Source organism: Hemicordylus capensis, chromosome 6 (genome assembly GCF_027244095.1).
Source record: "Hemicordylus capensis ecotype Gifberg chromosome 6, rHemCap1.1.pri, whole genome shotgun sequence".
NCBI classification, from domain to species: domain Eukaryota; kingdom Metazoa; phylum Chordata; class Lepidosauria; order Squamata; family Cordylidae; genus Hemicordylus; species Hemicordylus capensis.
In genome coordinates, this window is record NC_069662.1 from 58,881,821 (window position 1) to 58,901,751 (window position 19,931).

The 19,931-nt window shown below is 43.6% G+C and overlaps 1 protein-coding gene across 6 annotated transcripts in view; it reads left to right on the forward strand.

Moving 5' to 3' along the window:
• Nucleotides 1-19,931, forward strand: part of LOC128329273 (leucine-rich repeat-containing protein 37A3-like) — a 115,112-nt gene that overhangs the window by 15,261 nt on the left and 79,920 nt on the right. For 4 of the 6 annotated variants that reach the window (XM_053260147.1, XM_053260149.1, XM_053260152.1 and 1 more), the window contains 2 exons: nt 5,189-5,389; nt 6,744-6,944. In XM_053260147.1, coding sequence (XP_053116122.1) covers nt 5,189-5,389; nt 6,744-6,944 — 402 coding nt within the window. The remainder of the gene's footprint in view (nt 1-5,188; nt 5,390-6,743; nt 6,945-19,931) is intronic. The other 2 variants (XM_053260150.1, XM_053260148.1) reach the window with 2 other exon arrangements.

Consider the following 19,931-nt stretch of genomic DNA (forward strand, 5'->3'; position numbering starts at 1 on the left):
GTTTATGAAATTCTGTATTGTTTTGAATATTAAAGAGCATTTCACAATTTTCCCTCTAAGCAGGGAAAAAATGTTGCAAAATGAGCTCATCGGCAGAATGTACTAAGAAAGAACACCTCAAATGGCAATGACCCAAACTGCACAAAAATCAAAGTAGGTCTGCAAATGTCTCTTTTTGGAGATGAAATAATTTTTGGACCTTTGCTTTGATTTCTGGAGTCCTTCCCTTGGCCCAAAATATGTATCCTTCCTCCATGATTCTAAGTTGGGCAGAGTGACCTCTGAGAGTGTAAGGGCAATACTTTCTAGAGGCCCCTTACTATCCTTTTCTGGGCGGGGGGGGGGGTTGCGGGAGTTAGCTGCCTGGGACTCTAATTATTTTTCAGCTTCGATTGCCAAACCAGTAAGAGAGCAAGAGCAAGTTCTTTTTACAACGAGCAAACAAACTTGTTAATACTTACTGAAAAACTGAAGGGCAAACAGACATTAGGGCAGCTCACATGATCGGTCCTTGGGTCAGAGAAGCATCCTACCCATGTTCTGGAACTGTGCGCGCTTCCACTTACTGATGACGTGTCAGTAAAAAACAAGGTTTGGACGGGGAGTGGTGATTTGCTAAGCGATATCTGGGCAGAAGAGCTTCATCCTAACCAGCAGCTGTAACGTAAAGGTAAAGTTGCGCCATTGAGTTGCTGTCGACTCCTGGCGACCACAGAGCCGTGTGGTTTTCTTTGGTAGAATACAGGTGAGGTTTACCATTGCCATCTCCCACGCAGGATGAGATTATGCCTTTCAGCAACTTCCTCTATCGTTGCTGCCCAATATAGGTGTTTCTCATAGTCTGGGAAACATACCAGCAGGAATTCGGACCGGCAACTTTATGCTCACTAGGCAAGTTATTTCCCCACTGCGCCATTAGGTGGCAACCAGCAGCTGTACCCAGCTCTTTAATAAGGTGGTGGGGGGGGGAATCTTCCTCCCCAGCTACTGCTTCCCAGACAATCACTCCCCCCACACTTGCTTTTTACTCACACATGACTGCTCAACGGGAGTGCACACAGCTCCCAAACTTGTGTAGGATGCATCTCCTACCCAAGTACTACCGATGGTGTGAAGTGCGCTATGATCTTACTAATCAATAAGCTGCATCGCTACTAATAATAACTCATAGTCAAATCTTAGTTGTGTGGAGACTGTCAAGCTCCCTGTAATTGACTGCATAACCCTCTAGCTGTCAAGGCACATGTTTCTTGGCTGCTCAGTATCCCTATGCATGATCTACTTCCTTCCACATTGGTCATGCTGCTTGATTCAGCAGTCACATGCGTATTGCTTTTGTTCCACCAGGATCCATGGAACTACAGCCCTGGATCCCCTGGTTAGGGATGTGCGAACCAGTTCGAATTTGAACCAGTTCGAATTCGAACAGGGGTGGTTTGATGGTTTGAATTCAAACCAAACGAGCCATCAGGTTCAAGCTGCAGGTTCAAATTCAAACCAAACGGGGGGTGGTTCTATTCGAACCAGTTCAAACCAGTTTGAACTGGTTTGTAACTCCTAAAGTGGGTGGGGTGGTATCTGGCACCCATGGGTACCTAGCCTCCAAACTCCAAAGCAATCGGACACTCGTACGATTTTTTAATGAATTTTTGAATTTTATTTTTATTTTTTCTCATAGGGTACAAAAGAGTAGGTGAAAAGATGAGGTTGCTCCTTCTACAAACAGCTGCCTCTATTGCAGGGCTGCTCTACTTTGGCCCTCCTCCAGGTGTTGGCCTACAACTCCCATAATTTCTGGCTATTGACCACTGTGGCTGGGGATAATGGGAGTTGTAGTCCAAAACAGCTGGGGGCCTAAATTGAGCAGGCCTGCTCTATGGGCATCTCTGTGTTTTCTCTCTAGACAACATGTGGCGGGCATTGGGTCCAGCAAGCCCAATCTTCCCCACTGCCCCACCCAACAGAGGGCAGGCAAGTGGGTAGAATTTGGTAGCTTGCATTCTCTTTAAGGGCAGTGCCAGTAGTCCAATCCTTCTCACCATCAGAGAGAGAGAGAGAGAGAGAGCCACCTGCCATCTCTTTCCCAGTTGCTCATTCTGTCTGATAACAGCATAGTGGGGAAGATGATTTTCTCTCTGGGTAAAGAGAGGGCAGGACAGTGGTCAAAGAAATCAGAGAGACCAGGGGTAGGGGTGTGCACAAAACCAATTTGCCCGGTTTGGTTCGAATTCGAACCAGGTTTGAACCAGGAGGGGGAGGTTCGGTTTTGGTTTTGCTTGAACCTCCCCCAGTTCAGTTTGAATTTGAACCATTTTGAACTGTTTTGAACTGGTTCAAACCTCCAAAAGAGGGTGGGGTGGTATCTGGCACCCATGGAGACCTGCCACCCAAACCCCAAAGCAATCGGACATTCGTGCGATTTTTAATGAATTTTTGAATTTTATTTTTACTTTTTTCTCTTAGGGTATAATGGGACTCGAACCAAACCATTATTCCCCATTGTGGAGCACCCATGGGTTCCAAAAACCACCCAAACCCCAAAGCAATCGGACACTCCTACGATTTTTTATGAATATTTGAAATATATACATCCCCCCCCCTCTATCTCTTTCTTTAGCCTCATTTAAGATTTCTTTACTTCATGAGCTGAGCTTCAGTGAGGAGGGGCATTTTAAAATCTTGTCTCTGGGCCCACTCCAACCTTGCTACACCCCTGGTTAAAGAGCATTTCACAATTTTCCCTCTAAGCAGAAAAAGAAATGTTGCAAAATGAGCTCATTGGCAGAATGTACTAATAAAGAACACCTCACATGGCAATGACCATAACTGCATAAAATTCAAAGCAGATCTGCGAATGTCTCCTTTTGGAGATAAAATAATTTTTGGACCTTTACAGGTGTGCTTTGATTTCTGGAGTTCTTCCCTCGGTAAAAAATATGTATCCTTCCTCCTTGTATTTTGTGCAGAGTGACCTCTGAAAGTGTAAGGGCAATACTTTCTAGAGGCCCTTACTATACTTTTCTGGGGGTGTCAGCTGCCTGGGACTCAAATTATTTTTCAGCTTCGATTGCCAAACCAGTAATCGTACTCCAGAGAGCAAGAGTCAGTGTTGACTCCTGGAGACCTCAGAGCCGTGTGGTTTTCTTTGGTAGAATACAGGAGGGGTTTACCAGGGCCATCTCTCATGCAGGATGAAATGATGCCTTTCAGCATCTTCCTATATCGCTGCTGTCTGGTCTGCTGTCAAGGCACATGTTTCTTTGCTGCTCAGTATCCCCATGAATGTTCTACCTCTGTCCACATTGGCCATGCTGCTTGATTCAGCAGTCACATGCGTATTGCTTTTGTTGGACCAGGATCCATGAAACTACAGCCCTGGGTGCTCTGGTCTCTCTGGTTCCCTTGACCACACTCCTGTTCTCTCTTTTCCCGGAGAGAAAAGCGTCTTCCCCACTATGCTGTTGAGAGACAGAATGAGCAACTGGGGAAGAGATGGCAGGTGGCGCTCTCTCTCTCTCTCTCTCCATTGTGTTAATATAGCTACAAGGCTCTTTGTTGTGATTTTGCCAGTAACACTTATAGATTTTCAAACAGCTAAAAACTTCCTTTAAAACAAATAAAGCTGAGATTTATGCTGCTTCCAGCAGCAATAAATGGTACACGTTTAAGTGGATTCTTACTGACACTACACATACTCCCATAGGCTTCCATGCTGCTTCTTAGTAGCTGCTTCTTATTCTCTGGCTACACACTGCTCACAGACCTTGTGCTATTTTCTCAGCGCCACCAGTTGGCCAGCACTTGCATTCCATTCTTTTACAATGTGGGGACTGTAAGCATAGGCTGGCAGGTGCTGCTGAGAAAATAGAGCAAGGTCTTTGATCAGTGTGTAGTCAGAGAATAAGATCTTCATAGAAAGCAGTTTAGAAGCTATTGGGAACATTTGTACTATCAGTAAGAACCCACTCTGAACTTAAGCAGAAACTTTCAGCTTCACACAGTTGATTGTGTCTGGAAAGTACCCTATGTGCACACTAAGACTGCAACCTGAACATTCTCACAGAAGGCATCTTTCTTGGAATTTGGGGGTCACTTAGCGGGGTGCAGAAGCAAGCACACAGAGATCACAAAGCAAGCACATAGATGCAAGCAGTGCTGGATGTACAGTAACTTTGCCCCCAAAGCAAAACATCACCCTGAAACCAAAAACTGCTTTTCTCCAGAATCCTCTTAGGATCTCTGCCAGCCAGCTCCAAACTCCAGCCATGGTGGGAGGGGGGCATAGCTTGGTGGGAGGGCACATGGCTTACATGCAAGAGGTTCAGTTCCTGTCTTCTCCAGTTAGAAGATCTTAGATCAGGCCTGCTCAACTTCGGCCCTCCTGCAGTAGTAGTTGGCCTACTACTCCCATAACCCCTGGCTATTGGCCACTGTAATGGAGGATTATGGGAGCTGTAGTTCAAAAACAGCAAGGGGGCCAAAACTGAGCAGGCCTGACTTAGATGGTACGTCTCGGAAAGTGCGGTTTGCCTGAGATCTTGAAAATCTGTTAATCAGAGTACTCAGTACTGGGCTAAATAGACCAGTGGTCTCAACTCCATATGAGGCAGCCGCCTTCATATATTTATAATGTTTCCAGCTCTCCTTGTACCCTAAATCCCACCGCCACTTAGACCAGGCAAACGAGTTCCACAGCTTCTTCCTCCCTTGCAGATCGGTTGACCATCCAAAAATCCAGGATGATTTGCTGCACTGACTAGCTGACACATAGAGCAAAGCTGCCCCAGTGCAGCAAGAAAGCAGCCTAAGAGAACTTCTCAACTAACCGTAGTGGGGAAACTGCAGTTTTTGATGTCTTCCCCTGGAAGCCCTCTGTGCCAGTTGAAAACATGTCCCTGAGGGCTGTGCAATTCTCAGGGACATATTTCTGGGTGTCACAGAGGACTTTCTGAGGAAAGGGGAGGGGCATCAAAAATTGCAATTCCCTGCTGCACCGATGCAATTGGTTGGGAAATCCTGTTAGTTTGTTTTCTTGCTAACTGTTGCATCCTTGCTCTGCATGTAATTGACAGGATGATATGCACTAATACATTTGTCCCTTTACAACTTCTCTTCTTGCAACGTGCTAATCTGAGCATCAAGTGCCTCTGGACTTTGGATGATAATGTTCCTTCTTTTTTCTGAGCAGAGAAAGATGAGGCTTTGAACAGGATGCAAAAAGAAGTCATGAAGGCGTTGGAAATCAGGAAGCTGAATGCCAGCAGTACACTGAACATTTTGCCTGAGAAACTTTTACACAGCAACATAACAATGAAGGTCACCGTGAGGCAGAGAAACACCAATTTAGGTGAACTCAACCCACACCTTTTGAAATCGGTCCAGGAATTAGGTAAGCTGAAACCTGAAGAGGTCCTGCAAATCAAGTGGAATGACACGTCTGAACTGAAAAAGCTGTACATGCTGGCCAATTTGCTACAGATGGCACTCAGAGAACAAGTTACAGAAGATAAGAGGGGCGGGCAAGGGGGACCTCGCCAAGGAGCACGCCGGTCTGCTTGGAAGCGGTCTCTTATGCAGTCCACAACTAGCTTCCCCTTGTTGACAGCTTCCATCATGGTGGATAATGACGCTGCTGATTTGACTGTCCGAGTACTTATCATTCCGAAAAATGTCAATCAGTCAAGCCAGCATAGATGCAAGCAGTGCTGGATGTACAGTAACTTTGCCCCCAAAGCAAAACATCGCCCTGAAACCAAAAACTGCTTTTCTCCAGAATCCTCTTAGGATCTCTGCCAGCCAGCTCCAAACTCCAGCCATGGTGGGAGGGGGGCATAGCTTGGTGGGAGGGCACATGGCTTACATGCAAGAGGTTCAGTTCCTGTCTTCTCCAGTTAGAAGATCTTAGATCAGGCCTGCTCAACTTCGGCCCTCCTGCAGTAGTAGTTGGCCTACTACTCCCATAACCCCTGGCTATTGGCCTCTGTAATGGGGGATTATGGGAGCTGTAGTTCAAAAACAGCAAGGGGGCCAAAACTGAGCAGGCCTGACTTAGATGGTACGTCTCGGAAAGTGCGGTTTGCTTGAGATCTTGAAAATCTGTTAATCAGAGTACTCAGTACTGGGCTAAACAGACCAGTGATCTCAACTCCTTATGAGGCAGCCGCATTCATATATTCATAATGTTTCCAGCTCTCCTTGTACCCTAAATCCCACCGCCACTTAGACCAGGCAAACGAGTTCCACAGCTTCTTCCTCCCTTGCAGATCGGTTGACAATCCAAAAATCCAGGATGATTTGCTGCACTGACTAGCTGACACATAGAGCAAAGCTGCCCCAGTGCAGCAAGAAAGCAGCCTAAGAGAACTTCTCAACTAACCGTAGTGGGGAAACTGCAGTTTTTGATGTCTTCCCCTGGAAGCCCTCTGTGCCAGTTGAAAACATGTCCCTGAGGGCTGTGCAATTCTCAGGGACATATTTCTGGGTGTCACAGAGGACTTTCTGGGGAAGGGGGAGGGGCATCAAAAATTGCAATTCCCTGCTGCACCGATGCAATTGGTTGGGAAATCCTGTTAGTTTGTTTTCTTGCTAACTGTTGCATCCTTGCTCTGCATGTAATTGACAGGATGATATGCACTAATACATTTGTCCCTTTACAACTTCTCTTCTTGCAACGTGCTAATCTGAGCATCAAGTGCCTCTGGACTTTGGATGATAATGTTCCTTTTCTTCTTCTTTCTGAGCAGAGAAAGATGAGGCTTTGAACAGGATGCAAAAAGAAGTCATGAAGACGTTGGAAATCAGGAAGCTGAATGTCAGCAGTACACTAAACATTGTGCCTGAGAAACCTTTACACAGCAACATAACAATGAAGGTCACCGTGAGGCAGAGAAACACCAATTTAGGTGAACTCAACCCACACCTTTTGAAATCGGTCCAGGAATTAGGTAAGCTGAAACCTGAAGAGGTTCTGCAAATCAAGTGGAATGACACGTCTGAACTGAAAAAGCTGTACATGCTGGCCAATTTGCTACAGATGACACTCAGAGAACAAGTTACAGAAGACTTGATAAGTTACATACTTATCATTCTGAAACATGTCAGTGAGTCAAGCCAGCAAGACCGCTCTCTGCATGAGGAAGAAACAGCGGCTCCCAGTACCACTACCACCACCACTACCACCACCACTACTACCACTAGCACCACTAGTCCCACTAGTCAGAGTTTGCTGCTGGAGGGTACGTCCAGCTCTTCCCAAAATGAACCTAGTGAAGGAAACTCAGAGCAGACATTAGACAATGCACCATTAATGTCAAAGGAGGCGCTGCTCCAGCAGCTCATGCGTGGAACTCAGGAAGGTGGTGTGCCTCAAATCCCAGAAGATAATGCAGAGGCACCCCAAATCCCAGGAGATGACACAGAGGCCTCCCATGAGACACACTGGGAGCATCATGAAGTGAAGACCACTGCTCGCCACAAGCTGAACATCTTGCCCACTGATGATGACTACTTGCTTCAAGGGGACCTTTTTGAAGCTGAGCTGAACAAGCGGCTATCGCCCCTTATCCCAAACACACCAGTGAGGAACCTCATATCCCACACTCTCTGTATCCTCAAAATGGACTGTACAGTGTCCAGGGTCCAGTTGGCCTGTGCTACGCTAATCTCCAGAACAGGTCTCCTCATGAAACTATTCAGTGAGAGAGAAAACTTCATGGATAACTCCGCCTTGTGGAAGTCATACTTCTTGTCTATGAAGTATGTCTCCAACTTGGCCACAGGAAGTCCAAGAAAACTGGGGAAATCTGAGGTAAGAGGCAAACCTTGTCAAGCCTGAGGGGTTGTCAAGACTACTAATGGGTTGTCGGGAGCTTGGGCAACAATCAGCTGACCTGGATGTGGCTCCAAAGCTGCTCACTGGGTGTGAACAGTGGGAGGCAATGGGAATTCACCTGGCACTGGCTTCTTGAAAGCATAGAGTCAGCCTATTAAACATTTGGGTTTGTTGTTCATGCTTTATTTTAAAATTCAATACACGCAGTTCTGATTTAGACACTGCCTTTAAAAAGTGGTTTGGTAACTGATTCGGTCAATTTGAATTGGTTTTGAATCAATTTAAATTTATTTCATGCAGAAAATACCAAACCCTTTTTGCAGAATATATTTCATGCAGAATAATGTCAAACTCTCGTGCAGAATAAGAATATCAAACTCTCACTTGTATCTGTAAAATAAGTACCATGATATCACTTGAGAAACAATGAGGTCATTCTTACGACCAGCTCTAGCTGGGCCAGTGCAGCCCAACCTGGGTAGAGCTGCTCATGAGAAGCACCATGATCGGTCCCAATCCCAGCAGTCCTCGACTGGGTAGTCCAGGTGAGGTAGGAGGGTGTCCATGCACCCTCCTCCCTCACCATCTGGTCATGTGGGCAACTGGGCTGCTGACAGCTCCTTTCAGGCTGCTGGCAACCATTTTAATGATAGACACCAAGGGAAGGAACAAGCCAGCCTCTAGAGTTTCTCAATGCACAGTGCTGCTCGTGTGGTGCACTGTGGAATTCCTGGAGGCCAGGTTTTGCTTTCCCAGCCTCCAGATTGCTGCACTGCTCATTGCAGTGGCGGTCATGTGGACAGGCAGATGAATGGTGAGCCTGGGAGGGAATGGAGGTTGTGCAGGGAAAGGTAGTTGTGATCCTGCCTCTCCCCCCGCCCTCCCTATCCCCTGCCCCAGTGGTTGTGTGAATGATATATTTCTTATATATATATATATATATATATATATATATATATATATATATATATATATAATCTTTTTAATGTATTTTTAAAATTTTAACAGAATTTTTCATTTCTGTTAATGGTTTTTACAAACAAAATACATGGAACAGGATTAAAAGAACAGGAAAATAAAATATAAAACGTACAATTAAGTAGGGTTTTTTGAACCACATTATTTAGCCACTTTTTTTTTAACCAAAAGCCTTTTGTTGAAATAAGAGCCTCCCCATCTCTGGCAACTTTTAAAAAGTCACTGTGAAGACATATTTATTCGCCCAGGTTTTTAGTTAGATTTATAGTTTTAATATTTTTAATGTGGAATTTTAAATGATTTTAATGTTGATTTTAATGTTTAAATGATTTTAATTGTTTAATTGATTTAATTTCTAAATGATTTTAATTGTAAACCACCCAGAGTCACAAGTTTGGGGCAGTACAGAATTATGTTAAATAAATAAATAAACTAGTTGCCACTTTTTGTGATAAGGGGTTTGGCTCCAGTTCAAGGCAACCAAGAGTTTAGATTTGGGTGCAGTTTTGGTACACTGAACACAATTCTGAACCAGTTTTTCAGTTTAGGTTGAGTTTTGGTTTGACTCCTTCCTGGAAAATGGCTGAAAGTGGTTAGTGGGCCACTCAGCTGTGACTGGGTAGGTGCAAATTGGCTCAAGGGATCAGCATCTGTGGATATGGCCTGCAGCCAAGGGCCACAGCATGTAAAGAAGCAAGAAATCAAAGGCAAGGAGAGGCAGAGTCAGGTTGATCTGGGTTGAAAGGGACAAAGTAGAGTGGAATGAGGTTTTTGCACATACTAGAAAGCTGATAATATGGTTTTGAAGAGAACTCAAGGTGGAATGAAAGAATCCACATGGCCTGTGTGCTCTCATGCTCTCTCTCGCTCATTCGCTCTCCCTTTCTCACACTCACACATACCTCCCTTGAATGGGGGCGATTTTTGCACCTTGAACTATAAACACCTGCAAAACCTATTTGACCAAAGAAGACACTGTGCCATAAAAATGACTTTGCACAGTATGAATGACAATGGCTCAATCATACCACTTTCAGCTCTCTGGAATCAGAAATTATCCTGGATTGTAGGATTTTCTAAATGTTCAGTATTTGCTTTTGAACTTTGGTTTGAGAGGTATTCTAAGAAGGAATGCAAATCTTAAGCCTTTTTCTTGTATACCTGTTTTTATAACATAGCAACATAGAGACTAATGGATGATGAAGAGGAACAAATTAAAATTAAACAACAGCAACAGGAAATTAGCAGAAACAGAGGAGCTCAGGTGCAGGTTACAAACTGTGGTGCTGGAGCAAAGAAGATTCTTAATTATACGTTATGACATTTAATAAGGAAAACAGAGGCCAAAAAGTTCATTCTCTAGGGCCTGCAAACACCCTGTGGCTGCATCTGAGAGGAAGCATGTGGCTGAGGCAGATCATGGGTGTTTCCAGATGAAGAAATATTGTGTTTGAAAATGGAGATTCTTACCACTTCTGCATGATGCCTTCCGATGATGTCACTAACCATCACACAATTTCACAGCACCACCTGCTGGCCATTTGCTGCCAATCTGTGATGGTCTCAAAAGACTTGATTTCCGTCATAGATTGGTAGCAGATGGTCAGCAGGTAATGCTGTGATATTGCACGATGGCCAACAAACTCGGCAGATCACCCCGTGGAGAAATTGTGTGAACTTCAGTTTTCAAATAGAGTGGTTCTCTGTTTGGCAATTCCCCATGTCTTGCATTCAGGAGAGCTCAGGTTTAATCTCTAGCATCTTAGTTAAGGCTTCAGGGCTGAGAGCAGCTGTAAAATGGAGTAGACAGTACTGGGCTGAATGGACCAATGTTTGACTTGGTATAAGACAATTGCATATGCCCATATGAGAGCAAGCTCTACAGAGAGCAATACAAGTGGTCTTTTTTTTATTCTGAGGAGAGAAAAAGTAGAAACACAAAAAAGCCTATTTTCCATTTTCCTTCTCTTTGTCCCACCTTGCAGATTGGAAGTCAGGGAATCCAAGAATATGGCTATGGCAAAAAGCTGTTGTTTGCTATTTCAGTGACTGCAGTGATAATAATTATCATTTCAGTAATTGGGCTGACTGAGGTAAGCTAAAATGCATTTTTAAGTTGGAGTTATTAACTGCCATATCCAAGGGCTTGGGATGGGAAGCGAATGTCCCCCAAAGACACGGTCCCCTCCAGCTGAGGAAGAACTACTATCACATTGGATATGCCAAATACTCATGCTTTGTAGAGAGCTTTAAATTGAGCCAGAGTTCATCCTGCCTCAACCTCTGGTGGACTCAGCTGCTGTTTCTAATCCCAGAGCTCAGATCTGAATCGTGCAAAGACAGTAGGGCCTCTGAGCACGTTCAGTGTCTTTCCCTCACCCCTGAATAACCACAGGCATGTCCTCACAACAGGGATTAGAGTTGGGAGATCCAAGCAACAATGAGCTCCAACACCTCTCTTTTTTAGGAGGACTATAATTATAGGAATGCTAACCAACCAATGTCTTAGTTTCCCACCCAAATCATTGGCTCTGGCCAGCTACAGGAAATCTTTACGTGGTGGTTGGTTGCTCATGATCTTTTCTCTCTTTTTCTTGACAAACAGATCTGCTCTCAGCGTTCTGCAGCTAAGCATGGCACCCCTCAAGAAAAACGGTAAGCCTTGCTCAGGAATGCCTGGTTTCTGTGATTCTGCAGTCTTGGGATTCTAGACACAGGACCTGGTCTCAAATGCAGGATTTGGGTGTCCACTTCCATGTTAAAAAACAAAACAATTATTTAGCCCTTAAGGCAGTAGATGAAAAGTTGAAAGTATGCGAATAGTGTCTGCCAAATCCTCCAGTGTTCAATGGACAGAGCTTCTGTGTGCTGCATAAGTCTCTGGCCATGTTCTTTAGCTACCCACACATTCCCCAGCCTTCATATTCCAAAACCTCTCCTCCTATTGTCATTATGCCCTTCTCCGTTTTTGTTATTTCAGAGTACAAATCTTCCCATGTGCACAATTTGCACAACCTTTTTCGTGTATGGGAAAATTGGTATGCCAGTTGTGACTCAACCCCATTTTGTATTTTGTCCGAAATGAAGCCTTCCGAATCATCCCAGTTGTATTTTCTATCCGATTTAATCCGGATCCAAATTAATTCATATTTAAAAATGGGTCACATGGTCAAAAGAGTGGGTGGGAGTTATAGTGCCCAATGAGTGGAAGCTACCACAAAGATTTCAAAGGAATTGGGCAAACTGCTGATATTTGGTGAATTTTTGAAGTTTGCGCATCTGTTAGATTTCCCCCATAGGGTATGATGGAGGTTTCAGGAAAAGTATAGCTTCATGTGGGGGGGAGGGGTGGCCCAGAGTGGAATGTGGTTGGTGGTAGTGCTGAGTTGGTACAAGGAAGCTACCACAGTTTTTTCAGAGGAATTTGGCAAAGGGCTGATTTTTTTAAAGAATTAATGAAGTTACACGTCTTTCATATTTTCCTCATAGGGTATAATGGAGGTTTCTGCAGTCCCATAACTCCACTTGAAGGGCACTGGGGTGGCCCAGAGCAAGTGGCGGTGTAGTGCACATAGGGTGCCAACCACCCACATGAGTTGCCCACCCATGAAGTATAGGGTTTTGTTGTTCTAGAGGTGTTCTGAGAGTAGATTCTCTAGTAGCATATGAGAGTGGATGCATGGTTTTTCATTAAAAATCTCATTTGCTACCAGAGAATTGAAACTCAACACTTCAGAAACAACAAAGCCCAGTACCCCAATGGGTTAGCAATCCAGGGGGGTGGTTGGCACCTTCTGTGCACTACACTACCATTTGTTTCAGGCCATCCCAGTGCCCCCCAGGTGGAGTTATGGGGCTGCTGAAACCTCCATTATTCCCTATGGAGAAAAATCTTAAAGGCGTGTAAACCTCAAAAAATCCTAAGAAATCAGCACTTTGCCCTATTTGTAATCTGGGTGCACCGCCCTTGGGGCACTGCCACCCAACCCACTGTTTTGCCCCTGAAGCCCCACATAAACAAGTTGAAAGAGTGAAGAGAATGATGAACAACAACGACACTGAATTTTTTGGCACAGTTATTTGAGAATTTTGCAGTGGGTGGGGGAGCCTGTCCCTGTAGCACTAGCACAGCAGCACAACACATTTGTGGATTCAAGCAATCTTTCAATAAAAACACTCCCTCCCCATGGAACAGTGGCCACAGGTCATTTGAGATCGCAAGATAGACCAATGAGGCAGCATGGTGTAGTGGTTAGAGTGCTGCACTAGGACCAGGCAGACCTGAGTTCAAATCCCCATTCAGCCATAATACTAGCTGGGTGACTCTGGGCCAGTCACTTCTCTCAGCCTAACCTACTTCACAGAGTTGTTGTGAGGAGAAACCTAAGTATGTAGTACACTGCTCTGGGCTCCTTGGAGGAAGTGTGGGATATAAAATGTAAAAAAATAAATAAAATACAATAAAACTTCCTTGGTACTCATGTGAATTCAGTTCGTCCCTGGGTCCGCCTTAAGCCAATCAAACAGACACAGTGGGAATCAATTAGAGGCTTGGTTTAATGCTCTGCAGAAGCAGGTAGACAATGGGGCTCACGCTCCACATTGAATACAAATTGGTTATAGGTGCATCTTACATTTATACAGACAATCTGAATGATGCTGACATAGTATACGTGGCAGTAAAATGGTGGACTAAGTATCTAGTACGCATGCGAATGATTCATTGTTCATCTGGTGATCACTCCTTATTTGGTTACATCCTGTTTTATTAACTTCTCAGCAAAGAACGGTGAGAACCAAGTTTCTTTAGATACAATTTAGTGGAGAGAGATAATCATGTGAGGCCGTGTCCTTGAGCTGGCCTGGGGTTACTTTAAGTTAGAATTAGGTTTTCTAAGCAAACTTGGAAATGCTTTGGTATTCTATGTAAAATGGAGTTACTTTGGTTTACTCAAACACATCAATTCCCCCCTGAAACAATTGGATCATCCTGAATCTTCAGGATGTCTTAATTAAAGTTTGTAAAGGTACAGCTGTATGTATGGGTCTTATACTACGGCAAGGTTTAAAGGTTCTCATAAACATTTGGTTTAAAGCTGTAATGCATTGTAAGCAGCAACATGTGATTATTAATACAAAGAAAATACAACCAGAATTATCTTCTTTGCCCATAAATCAATAGGCTCTCCATATTAGTTAATGAAAGTCCTAACTGTTTGAAAATATTAACAGTAGCTCTTTCTAACACACAAACTCTTAATCTTGGAATATAGTTCTTGCCCATTGATGGAACTTTGTGTTTCGTGTGGCTAAAGGGTTTGGAACATATGTGGTTTTTGGATGCCTTAAACATTTGTGATGCATTAAGCATAGTTTTTACAGAAATGGTATGTGCTATGGCAGGCACATTGCATACAATATTCTAGAGCTACAAACATAATTATATAATTCTATACATCACACACACATATCCTTAACCACCCATATCTGGCATGATTTGATATATATATATATAAATTTTACACATAACAGCAAAGTGTACATATAAAGATCATACAACTTATAGCAGGCAACATTATTTTAACCCATCTTTATCCCAAATAAAGTATAAATAACAGTCTTGCATTGTGGAACCAGATGCTTCTGGTGATTAATGGGTTATCAGCTTGTGGAAAGCGATAGCAATGACAAGTCATGTATAATCACACTGATTAATACAAGTGTCTATAAAATTTTAGGTAAGGCTTGGGCCAGCTTAATGTCTTAGAGCATAAAGGGATCAGTAACTTGGGGATAGGTGCAGACTTGCAGGTAAATGCTCTGGTTGAAACAATGAGATGATTGGCACAATATATAAGTGAAACAATAAGGAAATGACTGGAGAGCAAGCATGTGAGGTCCATGACCTTACAGCACAGGAGATAGCAAGGTTTGCAACATAATGATAGCACATAGTCACTACAAGAAAGTAATATAAGAAAGTGGTGCAAATCATCAACTCCCACCCCCCTTAGTGTCCTCTAAAGTCTGTCGTGGCCAAAAAGGAAGCCATGGAGAGCTTTAGAATTCAAAATCTAAAAGTCCTTGGTAAGGAAAAATATATTTTAGTCCTTCAGTTGAGAACCAAATGCTCTTGTAAAACGTTGCAGGATTTTGGCTATCCTGATCCGTGTTGTTTTGGCTTGTTTGGCTAGTGTCCACAGACAAGCTTAAATGTTCATGTGTTTGGGAGCCTTGACTCCCTCCCCTTGTGGGCAATCTGAAATAGTGTCTTTGGCAGAATTAGAAATAGTGTCTTTGGCAAGGTATCTTACCCAGGTAGGATGGTTCCAGGGCTTTACAGCTTAGGGAAATGCTGTTACGTGTATGACTCCACAGAAAAGTGAACAAATTGGCTTGCTTGTTTGTTATCAGGCAGTCTTCAGGCGTTTGTTGTCTATCCTTCTCCTATAACACTTTGAAGCAGGAAGATGAACTGTGCATTTGGCCTTCTTCCTCGAACACAGGACAGGGTAGTAGATAGACGTTCTGTCACCATTGGGTTGGACTGGAAATGCAGATAGGGACTGCCCCCGGGTAGCTGCTGCTGCTGATTGTTAGTTTTCCTGGGTCACTGTTGATGGAGACTCCCTTGGGATCACATTCTGGCGATGGATCCAGGTATTCCTTCGATCTGGGGAGGAACAATCCTTCTTGGAAAGACAATTCAAGGCACTGTTGGTTGCAAACCTGTTTACTTGAGAGAAAGACAGGCAAGTGAGTTGCCAATTCCCTCCCCCCCATGTAGGGACAGGATCCTGAGACTAAGTCTCTGGGTGCCAACCGTTAGCACAAAAGGAAAAGTCAAGTTTTCAAGGCAAATAATACAAAGGATGGATAAAACCTGAGGCTATTTTCAATTTGGTCTTTTGGCATTTTTTTTCTTTTTCCAATTTATATTTTTGTTTTCCTGCTTGCCCTGGGCCCCCCCTTTCCCTGAAGACCAGAACAGGGGATGATGTCTTCATTTGAGGCTTGGTGGCCAGGCGGGAGGCTGTGTGGGGGGGGCGGTGCTTCTTGGAGGCTGGCTGGCTTGTGTTGTAGGCTGGTTTTTGATCACGAGAACAAAACAGCAATCCTGGGCAATAGCAAAGCAATAAAGTCAAAAAGAAAAAGGCATTCACATTTTTCACCCCCCCTTGTGAGTCTGGGGTTTTGAGGAGGCATTAAAGCCTTTCAGGTCAATCACAGTCACTGCTAACAAAGTCCAGTTCCCATGTGGCATCTCACATTCTCTTCTGCATCCTGTTCTTCCTCCTTACAACAACCCTGTGAGGCAGGCCAAATCATTTGAGTTGTAGGCTCTGTGTCGCCCAGCAAGTGTCTTGGCTGAATGAGGATTTGGACTCGGGTTTTCCCGGTCTTAATCCAGCACTCTAACCACTGCACTACGTTGGCTGACAATCATACTTACAGTCCTTTGTCAGGGCAATCAATCTCCATCCAGTATAACTGACTTCATCGTCAGTAATGTGTAGATAGTTGTGGTGTCCCAGTTCTCCATCTTTAGCCTCATAATTAACCAGTCACTGATGGATTCAAGTTTGGGTTTGACATTTCTGTAAAGCGAAAACAACCTCTCGAGACAAGGAAAAAGATAGCCCACACAGTATGTCCAGTGAGATACTATACCTTGGTAAAGTAGGATTGTTTACTACACAAATTACACAGGCTGATGCCACATGTTCTGCAAAAGGGTACATCCAAGAGGCACAAAAGTGTCTTTGTATTGACTAGGAAAAACCAAAGGATTGGTTCTGCAAGAATTCCACATCCATCTGCTGTTCTTTACCAGCCATCCTCTTCTAAATGCGCCCCCCTGCTGTGGTGCAAAGTCGATGTCCCTTTTTTTTTGAATATGTGGGGGGGGGGTTGTGCCAAGATAGTTAGCACAGGAATCAAAGATGCTTGGAAACAGGAATAGAAGGAGCAGCAGTTTTAACTGCAGCATCTGCCATCCAATTACCCTTTGTCACTGGGTCATTTTCCTCTGGTGACCTCTGCTATGGATGACTGCAACCTCTTCTAGTAGTGTAACAGCAGTCTAGAGTTCTGATATCTGTCTCCCATATTTTACTTCCTTGTTTCCCACTGTTAAAATCTTCTTTCTTTCCAAGTGGCCCCATGAGTTGTGTAAAAATTACCTTGAAGGTGATGAGCTCTGCAAGCTGTGCTGACTGAGATACCTGGAGAAAGAGCATTGTCAGTCACTTCTCCATAGCCAGCTTACGTTGTCCATCTTACATGAAGCTGCCTCCATCTGTGTACAGTTCATCTTTAAGATCAGGATGGCTTGGCATAGATGCAGTCCACAGCTTGCAAGCAATCATGTTCTTGGTCTTCTGTAGACTCAAAAGGAAGTAAATTAGCTGGATTAAGAACAAAGTAGTAGCCATGGAAACCCCAGGATCCTCACCAAAGTCACATGATATTCGGTCATGTGTGAGGGAGTCAGCCATCTACTGCCCCAGACTAATCCCTTTTAGCTGGGAAATTTCCAAGGTGAATTGCAAACCGGTGCTTTGGAACTCCTTGCCACTTGCAGGATTGGCAAAACAAAATTCCTTTCATTAAATCTCATGTCTGGGATTTTAAGATTCAGCTGCTGTGAAGGCAAAGCAGGGCTGGTGGATGAGTCAAATTAAAAATTTTTTTTGAACCTTAGACCATTTGATTAGTAGCTTTCAGTTTACATCAAATTCAACTAGCAGAAATATTGCATAGATTTTGCAAAACATGACAGTAATACAATTAGACTCATTTATCTTAAAATCCATTTTTCCTTCTCACCCACAATTAATCTGGCTGGAACACAACTGCTTTTCAGGGAACCTCTTGAGTTCACAGAAATAGGTAAGATAAGATAGATCATTGTTAAGGAATTCAGTAAACATAACATATAAAGGCTTATGATACTCAGTAGTGGCAGAAATATCACAATCAACTTAACATAAGAATGAATGAAATAGAGCTTGCTCTCATGCCTAATGCATTTAGCTAGCCATAAGCAGCACTTTTGCAGAGGTGGGAAGATTCAGCCCTCAGTTGGCCAGCCGACCACTGAAAGTTCCCTGTGTTGCTCAGGCCATGACCAATTTTATGTTCAATTAATATAATAATTGTGAATTTTGGAATTCAATGTCAGAGCAAGTTTGGTCTGGAACAGTTTACAGAAAGGAAAAACAAAACAAAACATGTCACTAGTATAAATACATTCACAAATACAACAGAATAAACAGAATAAATACAACAGAAACCTCATCTTCACAGAGATGAGCTATAAAATTGATGTGGGTTGAATTCCTATACAGAACCAGAGCTTTGGGCTCCCTCTCAGAAACATGCACACACACACACACACAGGCTCGTCTTGTGTATTTCACAGAACAAAGGACTAAACAAAGAAAACTTCATATGAATTACAAAGAATTTTATAACATTTTCAATATGTTAGCCATAAACTCAGTTAAGAAAGTAGCTTAAATAGAACAAACTTATCACAGTTATCCATGAAAACAACCTGTAATTCTATATTACCTTTCCACATCACAATCTTATAACTTACTGGTGCTTTTCAAGCATTTTTCTTTTTGTTGTTGTTAACAACCTCCAACAAAAATCCTTTTACGTATTTCCTTCTAGGTTTTTTTCCCCCTTTTGTCTGCAATTCCCATATGCATTCCTTCAAAACTCCATTTTCTTTCCTCTTTTCCAACTCAAGTAGTTGAAGAGAGATAGAAAAAAGAAAAAGAGAACAAAAGCAGCCTTTTGTTCAGAGAAACTTTTGCAGCTAGGACAGTTATCTTTTGGCTTGGTTACAACAGGACAGTGGCAGAGACTGTTTGCAGACTGTTTGCAACACACGGGCAAGGCTTGGAAGCAACTTGGAAACAGAACACAGAGAGAGAAATGATTTTTGCAAAAGACAATAATTCTTCCTTCCTTAACACTTATAAAACAGAGGCAAGTGCAAAAGGATGTTATTTTCGGAGTCAGGAGGCCTCTGACTCGAGTTCATAGTGGCCAAACTTTCATACAAAGGCATTTCAAAACATGTTTTCTAAGAGCACTCTTTGCTCCCATGATAATCACCCAATTTTTCAACACACACTCCAAAGGTGTACATGAAATCCGTTCAGATTTTGTGTACTTGCTATTTCTGCTACCCATAGCCCCCCCTTTGAATTGCTCGGGCTTATTTATTTCTGACTCAAAGCTGCCCCTCCTTGGGCTCTTGGCTTAAGTCACTCCTTCCCAGGCAGCCCTACTTCGGCTGTGGGGTTTTTTTGTTTTTGTTTTGTCTCTCTCTCTTTTCCCCTTCTCGAGCTGAAAGATTAAACCGCCCCTGCTTGGACTTTTTGGCTTAAATTGCCCCCCCCCCCCCCTCGGGATTTTGGCTTTCTCCCCTCTCGGGATTTTGGCTTAAATGTGCCCCTGCGTGGGCAGCCCTTCTTCGGCTGTAGGATTTCCCCCCTTTTCTCGGGCTGAAAATTGCCCCTCCCTGGGCTTTTCCCCCTTTGCCCCTCTACGGGCTGAGGAGAACCAAAAGACGTCTTTGGATTTCACTCTCTTACTCACTCACTCTCTCTGTTCATACTTTCATTCACTCTTGCCTCGATTCCCAGATGTGGCGCGTTGTGACGACTGGTGCATCCCGGGCCCATGAGAATCCTCCACAGACAAATGCTGTGAGGCGCGCTGGATCTCATTGCCCCGTGATGGGTCAGACTGTCCACCCAGAGTCACATCTGACTGTCACGGCACCAAATTGATGTGAATTCAGTTCGTCCCTGGGTCCGCCTTAAGCCAATCAAACAGACACAGTGGGAATCAATTAGAGGCTTGGTTTAATGCTCTGCAGAAGCAGGTAGACAATGGGGCTCACGCTCCACATTGAATACAAATTGGTTATAGGTGCATCTTACATTTATACAGACAATCTGAATGATGCTGACATAGTATACGTGGCAGTAAAATGGTGGACTAAGTATCTAGTACGCATGCGAATGATTCATTGTTCATCTGGTGATCACTCCTTATTTGGTTACATCCTGTTTTATTAACTTCTCAGCAAAGAACGGTG